This window comes from Sebastes fasciatus, chromosome 3 (genome assembly GCF_043250625.1).
Source record: "Sebastes fasciatus isolate fSebFas1 chromosome 3, fSebFas1.pri, whole genome shotgun sequence".
Taxonomy (NCBI): Eukaryota; Metazoa; Chordata; class Actinopteri; order Perciformes; family Sebastidae; genus Sebastes; species Sebastes fasciatus.
The window spans coordinates 30,404,508-30,417,141 of record NC_133797.1 but is presented as its reverse complement, the minus strand read 5'-3'; the positions used below and the strand labels follow the sequence as shown (position 1 = coordinate 30,417,141).

At 41.7% G+C, this 12,634-nt stretch overlaps 1 protein-coding gene across 1 annotated transcript; it reads right to left on the bottom strand.

Moving 5' to 3' along the window:
* Nucleotides 1-1,888: 1,888 nt before the first annotated feature.
* On the bottom strand, nucleotides 1,889-10,868 carry adamtsl7 (ADAMTS-like 7). The gene is made up of 12 exons (XM_074630158.1): nucleotides 10,711-10,868; nucleotides 9,817-9,946; nucleotides 9,549-9,724; nucleotides 9,325-9,433; nucleotides 7,410-7,598; nucleotides 6,328-6,457; nucleotides 5,519-5,741; nucleotides 4,052-4,225; nucleotides 3,755-3,928; nucleotides 3,481-3,660; nucleotides 3,218-3,362; nucleotides 1,889-2,371 (listed from the first exon to the last, which is right to left on the bottom strand). Exons 1-12 carry the CDS (start codon nucleotides 10,846-10,848, stop codon nucleotides 2,217-2,219), a joined length of 1,923 nt encoding a protein of 640 aa, XP_074486259.1. The 5' UTR covers nucleotides 10,849-10,868; the 3' UTR covers nucleotides 1,889-2,216.
* Between the last annotated feature and the right edge of the window lie 1,766 nt (nucleotides 10,869-12,634).

The following is a 12,634-nucleotide window of genomic DNA, read 5'->3' as shown; positions in this document are numbered from 1 at the left end:
TCTTGTGATTGAATTATGGCCTTTTACATGCTGTCAGCCCGGCTGTCCCATTAAAGCAACGGTATTACTATCTTGAATGAGTACAAAGCCAATGTGATCTCTTCTTGACTGGATATGGAGTGGTGTGTAGATTAAATGTGCAGCATGGATACGTACACCATGTTTTCAGCAAATCTTCACTTTCTATTCAGTTGCTGTTTTTTTCAGCTTGTTGTGGAGTTTTTCTAAAAAAAAGCAGCCAGCTTTATAGACCTGTAGATGTAGGTTTGTGTCAATAGACTGATAGACTCTGGTCTGTGCCTGGCACCAGTAGAGGAACATAATGTATATTTACGGTACAGCAAGTGCTACAATTAAGTATAAATAAATAAGTTTATACCTCCATTTCTCTACATTTCAGAGGGAAATATAGTAGTTTTTACTCCACAACATTATTTGCTAACTATTAACTTTACAAATTAAGATTTTACTCACAAAACATCTGATAAGATTATAAATTACAAGGCATGGGGGTCAACCAAGGTTGAGTCCTTACTGCAGCGGCTCTGGGTTTAAATCTGATCTGTGGCCCTTTGCTGCATGTCACCCCTCTCTCTAGCCCCTTCCTGTATAGGCCTATCTATTTTATTTTTCACTATTTAATTCACTATAGAAGTGAGCCCAATGAGAGTAGGACTCATAAGAATGACTATTCTGATCATAGGTTTCACTTCCTCCATGGTTATCTCCTCAAATGTCATTGACAACGAGCGAAATCTTACGGACAGTTTCGAGGTCCTTGACATGAAAAAGGTTGAGAACCTCTGGTGTAACACTCACGGGGGCAGTTTTCTGTATTGTTTACTTTTATACCCATTACAAAACAGGACGTTACTTGACTTGTAAAACTATATTCCAAAGTTTTATCTTAGCGTCAGCAGCCACAGTCAAATCAAAGTGGGAATCATGGATCGTGGATTTTGTCCTCCATCACTTACATTGGAAACACATAAGCAAATAAATCTTAATGGTCAGTATGAACAGGTGGAATGATTATAACGAGCAGAAACTGTTGTCGATGTACATAGAGTATGGAGACCTGATTATAGACCCTTTTTCACGGCATGCATTTTGACACGTCTTAGTAGGAAAAGCACAGGTGTGTTCAATAACAGTACTGATAAATGCATTCCACTCAGGGGAGGCTGCTGGCACACCTAATGGAGCCATCGTTAATGTTATCAATTTCACCTGTGGTTTTACTACTATGAGAAGTCAAAATGACTGCTGTGAAAAAGGTCCGTTGTTTAAAGACAGCTGTACATCCCACCTTTATTCCCCAGCAGCACACCTGTTGCTTTGGGGTATAATATGACCATTAACTATTTAAGGTCAGTGTTAAAATGGTATTTTGCTTTTCAGGTCTTATAGACACTTTGATGAAACACAATACAATATCATGTAATAAACTGTTAAGGGGAGACACTAACTAATATTTAACTAATTGATATCACAATGAAACTTCCCCAGTTGATTACTTATATTAAGACAATTATTTTTTGTATTACAAGTTTTCTGAAAATGTATGTTTAAATATGCAAATTAGGTATTATCTTATCAAATATGTGCTAATTTGCATAATTTCCAGAACAGAAATGTGAACATTGGATAAAGCCAGGTTCAAAATTCTTGTTTCATTTTGTTGACATATTAGAGTCAAAGATTTTTACAAAGAGAATTTTGGATATCTCTTTTTATCACTCTATAAATCAGAAAACACTGTCAACAGCCATAGAAAAATCCATTTCTGCTATATTTTTAGATATAAAATGTTCTATAAATGAGGGTATGAAGGATATATGAACAAACCCCTTTGTAAAAACCTTCAAGATATAGATAGGAAGCTGAATACCAGAAGTTATACACCCTTTATTAAGAATAAATATACAAGTACATCACCAAATGTGACTAGTCCAGTTTGAAGTTACACTCTCTAAACCTCTACACAGTGAAATTCTCACAAAAGTTATGTGTTTGTGTGTGTGTCTGAAAGTTTATTCTTCATCCAGTATTGTGTGAAGATGAAACGGGATAGAAGAAAGCAGCTGATTACCTCGTCAGTTAATCTGTTGCAGGCTGAGTAACGTTATATTGAGCCATTCTCTACATTCCCACATACTGAGGCGCTCTCCAGACAGAGCTATAGGTGAAGTGAATTTAACCTTCTCGTCGCAGCATCACCTGTGGATGTGGTTCTTTTGAAATGAGTTGGGGTACGTTTTCTGGGCACGGGAGCAGGAGGCGCAACAGACCCCTCTGTAGTACGGGTAAACACAGAGTCGGGCTTGAACCACCACATTGCAGTTATGATACTGGTCGCCGCACGACGGATCTGTGACGGAAAAGAGGAACAAGTTAGAGAAACTGATGAGCCCTGACTAAGTGACATATTCTATTGATATTTCATATTATATTCAATGCATAACAATAACAGTACAGAACAACTGATAAACTGTACAATTAACCCAAATAGTGAATGCAATAACTGCAGGAAGTTTATGTAAAACGAGCAATTTGGATGAATTTTGATCAGATTATTTCCTGTGAATATTGCATCAGAAATGAGTTTTCCTGTTATTTTTAGGAACTTTTACTACAATTCTTTCTGTATTATGTTTTTTAAAAATTATTTTTAACAATCATACATAATTAATAGGCTTTTTTTTGGACAATTTTCAGCATTTTCTTCTCCCTAACGCTTGGCCAATGTTCTATTAGCTCTTTGGATTACTGCGTACTTTTCTAATGCAGGACGAGGCTGTTTAGCAGAGAGGGAAGGCTCTGTGATTATAACTTGTGTTCAGGTCTCCACTGTGCCTTTATCCTATTTATATCTTGAATAATAATCCAAACTTTCAAAATAACAATTTTGTTTAGTTTTCTTCACAAAATGCAGAGATATAAGCCAACTATATATATTTTTAAAAAGGCTGTTTTACACCCCTTAAAAATCAAGAAGGCCTTGTGACCCCGCGGGAAGCGACCCTAGTGGGGGTCGGGGACCCCCAGGTTGGGAACCAGTGCATGGTATGAACATCTTCATGGTAACATTATCAACAATGACAGCATCACAGAGAAATCTCACTCCAAACAGGTTCCTCCTCCGTGAACTGTGACCCAACTGTCTGCACCTATAGTGGACACACGGCGGTAGTACAACACTGCTTGGCAGACTTACTTATCTCAGCTACACAGGGTTGCTTGTTGCATTCTTCTCGGTTCTCTGGGGTCAAACTGGGGTCACAGCGGTCGCTTAGGGAAATGTTGTCAGCAAGACAACGCACCTCACGCACACGGTAGCCTCCTCCGCAGACGCGCGAACACTGAGGTGATAGAGAGAGAGAGAGAGAGAGAGAGCGGAGGCAGAGATGAAGAGTTGCACGTAAGGTATAAATAAGGTAATGTTGAGGACACCACTGAGTCAGATATTGGGACACTTACTGCACTCCAGTCTGTGACATACCACTGGACACCGCATGGCTTCAGCCTGCAGGGCTGAGCTGTGATTGGCTGAGAGAGACTGGAACATTTTAACTGATCCACAACCTCCATACGACCATCGTTGTTGAGAATACAAACCACACTCCGGGTCTGTGTGCCGTTCCCGCACTCTGCAGAACACTTAACACACACACACACACGCACACACACGTAAGATGAAGCTTCACATGGATGATGTTTTCCTATATGTGTCAGTGCGTGCAGGTCAGTTTACCTGACCCCAGGGTCCGGTGTACCACTCCAGGCGGTTCTGGCAGGGGCCTGAGTCACACAATGTCACTATTGGTGGACGTTCCCCTTCGCAGCTGTCCAATGGGAGATCAGTCACATGATCCATCAGGCACACTGCCATCCGGGTTTGATTGCCTCGACCACACTCTGCAGAGCACTGAGGAATATCAGATACACACTCTTAATCAGTGCCACTTCTAACATGATTTCACTTTTTTACCCCACATTGTGTCACATTCTCCTCCCACACACACACACAGACTAACAGTTTGTATGTTACCCGTTGGCTCCAGAGGGAGGTGAACCAGCTGCGTGCACAGGCTCCCATGTCACAGTTCTGCAGTGTGTCTGGCTTCAGGTTCATGTTGCACTCCTCGTCCTCCTCCACATCACCCTGGTTGCTCACACACACCACCTCCCTGCTGCGCTGCCCCACCCCACATGGCACTGAACACTGGGGGAGAGAAGGTGGGAGAGACGGGTTGGGGGTACAGAGAGGTAAATGCTTTTTTAAATTATTTCATTATGGAAATGTTCATGTTCATTGTATTCAGTAATAATGTGTCTACATTTGCTTTGATTTAGCTTTGGCAATAATGTTGGCATTATTTCCGAAGCTAAATTGTGTTATATGTGTCTTTCTGAATGCCTGTTAACTGTATGACTGTAGTATTGAAATTTATAATTTACATATAGCTCACAAAGTTGTTAGTTAGTTATAAAAGGTATTGTGTCATTGGGCATGGAGAGAGTTAAATAAGCTATGACCAGAGAATAACTTCATTTACTCAAGCACTACTTACATACAGTTTGGAAGTACTTGCACTTTACTGTGTATTTACATTTTATGCAACTGAATGAAAGGGCCAATTTGAATAAGGATTTTGGTAATAATACTTCTGTACTAAGTGAAATCTAGAACTGCAGAACTTCTACTTGTAGAATATTTTTACAATGTGGTATTACTCCTTTCACTTTAGTCCATAGACTATTTATAAGGATGGACGACACGTCTCCACGTCACTGTACAAAAGTGAAGCCAAAATATCCCGGGTACGGGAGCTGCAATCTTGAGATTTTCCACGTCATTTGGAGCCAGAGTCTGTGCAGTAGTAAATTGGCGGTGGAGAAGCGGTATCAAGGTCCCGCCCACATACCTGCCTAAGCCAATCATGAGCCGAGCACGACCACAGCTTGTCAGTGTGAGCCAATTAGCTGATACGTTAGCACCACGGTAGCTGTTTGACTAGAAAGACAAATGGAAAAAATGTTCTATTGCACAGACTCGTAACAGTTATGGAAAGTTAAAGTTCGTACAATTCTCGAGCCTCCGGCTGCGCGACTACTTCCTTCAGAGCAGCTCTCAATCACAGCTGTCAATCATGACATCTAACCCACTTTTTATAGCATCAAATAACTGATAAAAACCAAACAGAGAAGTGAACACTTGAACATACATCAGTGTGATAAAAACTACTGTATTTAAAATGACAGAAACCATTTTTGGTCAAATTCTATTTGACGTGTACTTTGACTTTTTAGTTTGGCTCATGTCCCATCCGCTAACATGGAGGAGGCAGGATTTATGAGCTATACTGCAGCCAGCCACCAGGGGGCGATTGAGGGGTTTTGGCTTCACTTTTGGGGAGCTGTCATGAAATCCATCTTTATAAACAGTCTATGCTTTAGCCAAAGATCTGAAGACTAGAGTCATGTACTAGTAATACTGAGGTGTGTGCGTTCTCACCGGGCTCCACTCAGATCGTATCTCCCACTGGCTGCAAATCTTCAGCTGACATGTAGACTTGGTCACCGGCCTATCATCGGACCCACACAGCTCTTCTGCCACGGTAACCGAGGTCTCCGTCCCATTGGTATAAACGTGAGTGACCTGGCGGCAGATGAGCTGGCGGTGCTGGTTGCCGGGTCCACACATCCTGCTGCAATCTGACCACTCCCCCACGTCCCAGCTGCGGCCAATCACAGAGAACAAGGAAAGAGTTAGAGAACATGAGTTTATCCTTCCTCAAGCAGAGTTTGTCCCAGCTCTATGTCCTCATTTTGACCTGTAGTTTTCCCCAAGTGGAGATCATAAACGAGACAAGCAAAATAAGCCAATTTGCGCTGCACAAGTTCAGATGTTTCTCTGCGTTCTATTACTTCTGAAGTTTCGGTTTTGCAATCCTCTACTGCTGCTGCTTTCTCAATAGAAACTTATATATTTCAGACTGACAGCTGTCACGGATCACTGACACTGTGGATGAAATACCCACTAACACCCAGCTACATCTTGGCAACAGTAAGACCTTGTGGTATTTACCACAAGACATGCAAACCAAAGCCACACCAAAGTGAGTCAGTGTGATTGACTCTGACTGGTGACTGACTTATGGCATGAATGTGTGTGAGTGATGAAGGCTTCACCCTGAGAGTCGCAGCGCCATGTGGAACTAATACAATGTACGTGTATGTGTGTCTTATTCTGTGTATGTGTCATGACTATTGCATGCATCAGGTGTGTGTGTGTGAGTGTGTGTGTGCGTGTGTGTTGCTCACTATGCAGGGCAGGACTGGGTGTTGCAGTCTTCTTCCCGGTTTGTTTGTTCAAGTGCAGGGTCACAGAGGTCAGCGGGAACAGTCGCCTGGGAATCTTTCTCAACACACTCCCAGAGTACCTGACGCCTGCCTGGGAAGTGCGCAAACACACACACACACAGAAAAAAAACTAAGCAAGTGAATGTGTCTGCAAAAAATATGACTATACAAACACATTTTGACAGAATTTTGACATTTTCATCCATAGCAATGATGTACGAGGCGCATGTATTTTGCCAGAAATCTCAGCCCTTTGGGTGTGTGACAGCCACTGTTAAAGTAATAGTTAATGCTTTCAGTTCCATTTATGTGTTTCATCTTTGATTTTGTAACATCTTATTATTATTTATATTTATTATAAGGCTTTGTGGGGGGTGACCCTGACGAAATGAACCCTATCTGGCTTTATTTCACAACAATGACTGGCTCACTGCACATTATCCCTTACGTGTTTCCTCACTGAAACTGCAATCTCAGGCCTTTTTGCATTTGCAAAATTTAATGGGGACATGTCAAGATAAACTAATTTTTTCCAGTGATTGTGCACATTCATTTGGGTATCTGGAGTTCCTATCAACCCACAAACTGTGAAATAAGACAACCCAGTCAGTTTTTTATGGGCTGTCTACATCAGAAAACATGTGATTCAACAAGCCATTCAGATCTGGCTCCTCTTCCTATGTCACAGACAGGCTCATTAGAATATACCGCCCAGAGAACTATGTTTTCAAAGGTGCGCCATATTTATCTTGTCGGGTGAAGGGCTTAAAGAGACAGGCGCTAAAACGGAGCGTTTCAGACAAAGGGGGAATTCAGGTATATTAAGGCAGACAGTAGGAGAAAAATAATGTTTTTTTTTTAACTTTAAAGCATGTAAACATGTCCTAGTAGAAACCCAAAATACAAAAGTATGAGCCTGAAAATGAGCATAATATATCCCCTTTAAAGTAAGGCGTCCTGTACACTAAATGCCCCGAATAATTATAAGTGCAATTATTAATTTTATGTGCAGTCACCCTTTCTTTAAATATGTGTTTCCTCACCAGTGCCACAGGTGGCGCTGCACTCGGTGCGACCACTTATTGTCCAAGCGTAGGTGGGCCGAGGGTCAGAGGTCACGCTGGGGTCAGAGGGAACCTGGTTAGGGTGGGGTTTCTCTTTGATGATGTCATTGTTGGTGACGTCACCTCGGTGGTCCTTCTCACCTGAGTGGGATGGGCCAACTGTCTCAACTACAAGAGTAGTGAAGGTTGTAGGCAAGTAATGGAAGAAAGGCAGTGAAGTCATTTGAAATGTTGTATAGATAGGCAGGGTGATGGGGACGTATGATGCATCAAATGAAATGTAATAATGTTAAAGGCCCAGTGCATCTATAGCACACACACACACACACACACACACACACACACACACACACACACACAGGCGATTTCACTCATTTTGGCTCATTAGACCGTATTTTCAGGTCTGTGTGTGTGTGCAGACTGATTGATTGACACATCCCTCACTCTTCTGTTTGGCCGGGAAAAATTACACCTTTATCATTATTATTATTATATGTAAATATAGTGCACTAGAACATGCATTTCCTGCAGAAAATGTGGGTGAATGCTGAAAGCTGAAATTAATTGCAAAAGCATTGCTGAAAATACAGAAATCTTAAAACACTGCCCTCCTGAAAAACTGAATTGTAAAACTTGCAGAGCTGAAAGTTGAACTGCATTACCCAAAAAAAGCTAAGAACTGAAATACATTGCTAGAAAACTGGAAGCTAAACTGTAATACTGTCAAAGGTTGAAGTTGAAATTAGTTAACTTGTTAGAAAGAAAGTAGTATTTGGGTGGAATAAAATTATAAGTACTTGGACAAAAAGTAGTATTTGGGTGGAATGAACCTTTAAAGCAATAAGTCATCACCCAGCCCACGCTAAGTAGCGCAATACACACCCGAAAAGATCTGAAAAAGCATAAATCGTAAACTGCGATAATGCAAAAACTGTAAACTTTAAAGATATAAAAAAGCTGAGCACATGTTTAATAGTTAAAGGTGTTGTGACCTGTTTAATGCGGAAGGAGTAGCATTTCAAAGTGGAGTAGATTTAAGAGCATTTGAAGATGTCTCCCATTGACTTACATTGTAAAAAAATATTTTTATATTATATATATTTAATATTTAAAAAAACATAAAAGGAAGAAAACAGTTGATTACAAGCACTAACGAGCTGGACATTTTAATAGTTGAATGATTATTTGAGCTGAAAGTATGCAGAAGAAATTATTTCTCAAAAAACTTACAGAAGAAATCGAAGAAGTTGAATAAACCTTAGAAGAACAAGCTGAACAGCATTCACACAAATACTGTAGGGTTTCATTTTGGACATAGACATGAAGTCTGGTAACCTCTTGTTTCCCCAGCATAGCTCCAGAGAAGAGGTCTGTACAGGGCCTTTAAGAAAAATGTGTTGTTTTTTGAGCTCTCTGGTAATTCAATAATTATTCATTATCCGCATCAACAGACACAAATTAAGCAATTTTCCAAACATCTTTAATGAAGGTTAAAAGGTAATGAAATGAAATCTGGCCCAAGTGACCGATTATTGTCTCAGTTTGCGGTAAAGAGCTCTTTGCCAGAACAAAGTTTGGCTGCCGGCCTGCATCAAATGTTATCAAAATCCTAATCAAATTTTCAAACAGGACAATTTTGTTGAAAATGATACAGCATATTGGCGTTACCATGAAATCTGAACTGAACACCCACACACACACACACACACACACACACACACACACACACACACAAACACTGTACATGCAGACACAAACAGAGGCATCTGTTATGTGTTATGCTCCCTGAGGGCAAACCAGAATATTCAGCATGAGAAAATGGCCATCGTGGGTCACTCTAATAGGGTTTTAAGTGTGCGTTTGGGTGTTTATGCGCCTTAGTGTGTGCACTCACCCAGGGGCAGAATATCAGAAGGTGAATCTGGCTCAGGAGTGGGGTGTGTGTTTTGTAAAGGCACAGTGTATTCGTAGTTTACACTGGGACCGGGCTGCTGGTAGATCAACTGTGGGGAAAAAGAGAGAGAGATGAGGGGTGTATGATGACGTATATTGTAGTACAAGCTTGTGCATTTGAAAAAGGGGCTGCTCCCATATTGTGTGTGCCAGTCTGTGTCTCACATAAACATGCAGGTCCTCAGTCAGCGGCCCGGCTGCAGTGATGGACTCTCCACTGCGAGAGCGGATTTCATTGGGTCGCTGGTACGTCAGCCGTGTTCCCACAGCAGGGAAGATCCCCGGCCTATCAATCACCCAGTTTCCATTGATGATGGAGACACCACTCTGTGTCTGCAGAGCTGGAGGAAAACCCCACGTTCATCCATCACTGTGGTGTTTGTCATTGTACAAATATTTCTGCTGTTACATATATATGTGTGTGTGTGTGTACCTAGGTAGTTTCGGCTCTTTGTCGTCTCCCGTACGCTGATGTTGCGTGCTCCTGCAGGAATCTCTGCAATCTTATGGTAGCCAACGCGGAGGAAAGTTCTGGAGAAATTCCCCTTCACCACCTGAAACCCCTGCCAACACACACACACTTTAATGCACACACAAAGCCACAGGTACAAACAGTGCATGTATCTGCAGAAACTCTCTGCACGCTCTCTCTCTCTCTGTACCATGGTTTCACCATCACTGGCATGCGCTTCAACAGTATAATCATAAATTCCGCTGGATCACATTGCTGCTCTTTTTCTCTCGTTTTCACTCGTCCATCCTGCTCTCCAACTCTCTCCCACTCTCTCCCTCTCTCTTTCCCTCTCTCGCTGGAAATCCCACAGCTCAGTCCAGTCCAACAGTTGGTTTGAGTTGGGGAACCTTTCTGGTCCACCTCTCCGCTCCTCCTCTGCACAAATCTCTCTGTTTTTGCAAGTTTAGAGTTCTGTTCTTTGCACATCTTGTCTATGTTAATGGGTCCCTCTGGTTCTTCTATTATAATGCTTTATTTACAACCTAATATAATTTGATCTGTTAGTGATTAGTTACAAAGACAGAGATAATCTAAAACAAACCAGTGCTCCTTGTGCAGTAATTCAAGGATTTTAAGTTTGCATGACAACAACTCCAATAAGCTTAAGTTCAATATATTAGGTACAGTTAATATTTCTTCCATAAATTACAAAATAAGAGTTTAACTCAGAAAATTGTATATTTTAATGCAAATAAATCATTAACACAAGTCTTAAAAAGATTGCATAAATAATTAAACTACAACTTTAAAAAATGCATATATGAATTACTTTTATATATATATATTTTTTCCATGACCGTGTGGGTGTCTTACCTCCAGAGGGGGTGGGCTGACTTTGGTATCCCAGGGAAGAGCCCCCGAAGCTGGGTAGAGAAGACTGATGATGAGGTGGAGGAGAGCCAGAGCTCGACCCTGCCGCAGGGAGCTGAGCTGCTGCCACAATCCAGCCATGGAGAGACTGAGGGAGGAGGACGCTCACACACACACACATACACACACACATACACACACACACACAATGTTTAACGGGTGTGTGAGGTGGGGTTGGCTTGAGGGGTGGGAGGGACAAAAGATGAAGAAGTTAAGCAGAAATGTTGAGAGAAAGTGTTTGTTGCAAGTTGGAAGTCACACCCGTTTCGCACCTCAGTGTGAATGTTGTGACAGCTCATGATGTGTGTTTGTGGCATGATGACAGGCTCCTGTAGTGTATCCTAACGCTTATCCCAAAAACAATATCTCTCCCTGTGAATCGTCATGCAGCGTTGTGAGGATTTTTGGACAAACATCACTGTTGATGGTGCTCTGACTTCTCCTCCCACTGCCCCGTTTTCACTTTATAAGGCTTTTCTTGTTCTGTTATGTCACTGATGATGGAAAAAAATGAAGGATGAAAAATCTAAATTAAAAAATACCAGAGTAAGAACGGCTTGGATTGAGGATAATAGAAAGAATGTGTTAAATATATTTGCAACTTAACGCTTTCTGTGTGTGTGGGTAATGAATACAACACATGATCAATGCAGTTGTGCTCTATAGTGATTCAGTATTCTTTCATCAGTGATTCACACCCAAAGGATAATAGTTTTATAGTGAGTCAGTTCACCATATCGGGGAATCGTACCATGTCAATTCAGAAATTACTGTAAAACCACTGGCCAGGAATCAAAACCCCACAGTGACACACTCCCAAAGTCTTCATCTAGAGAGGTTATGGTCATATTTGCATGGACATAAGTGATTTGGAGGAATTGAAACACACATGTGGGTGCAATATATTCCCCTGGCTGAATGTTTCAGTTCTGGGCAGAGGACTGTTTCAGCCCTGTAAACACACAATGTAGCGTAGCCTGGCTCTTTCACTTTCCACTGCGGAGTGAGGAGAGATGAGGGTTGTAAATATCAGAAACTACTTTAAATGTCAACTGTAACTTAATGTCGCAGTGTGGAGACATTAAGAGGGGTGGAGCAGAGATAATGTGTACCTGTGTTGTAGCAGAAACACGACATTTCAGAATTTAAAGAAACAAACATTTTTTTTCCCGTAGATTGCCAGCTGATTGACACCACAGCTGTTCACAACATGGGTGTGAAATTGCCAGGGCTGAGAATTTCACAACTTCTCTACGAACCTCGGTGTCTTTCTGATTGTGTGTGTGTGTGTGCTTGTGTAGATACTTATGTTTGTGTGTGTAGTGTACCCAACAAAGATATACGAGTCACACATGTGTGGATAAAGCGCCATGATGGCCGTAATACGCAGTGAATCAATCGGGTCACCGTGAAAGCACCGTGGGTGAGAAAGACAAGCTGACTGTGATCCTGCAGAGCTCTGTGGAGCCTCATAAGGACACTGGGAGCATTAAGGAAAGAGATGACGCCAGTGTATCGTTTCCTCTGTCTTCATGCCTCTTTCTGTGTGAGTGTTTGGCACTGTGACCTTTGACCTGAGACACAGAAGGACACTGATGCCCTGCAACACAAACCATTAGCATTACCATTACAGCACAAACCTACACACACATACATGCTGTGTATCTAAACACACCGCATGCTTCCTCTCCAACACATCTCATCCCAACTCGTCATATATTGACGCTTAGTCAGACCCCTCGGCGTCACTTTTCGGTCGCAGTAAACACGTGTTAAATGTGGTGATTTCTCATCTGAGTTTTCAGACGGTGCGTACCTAGACTCAGCAGGTGGCGGTACGCAATAAGAAGTAAGGGTACTCATGTGG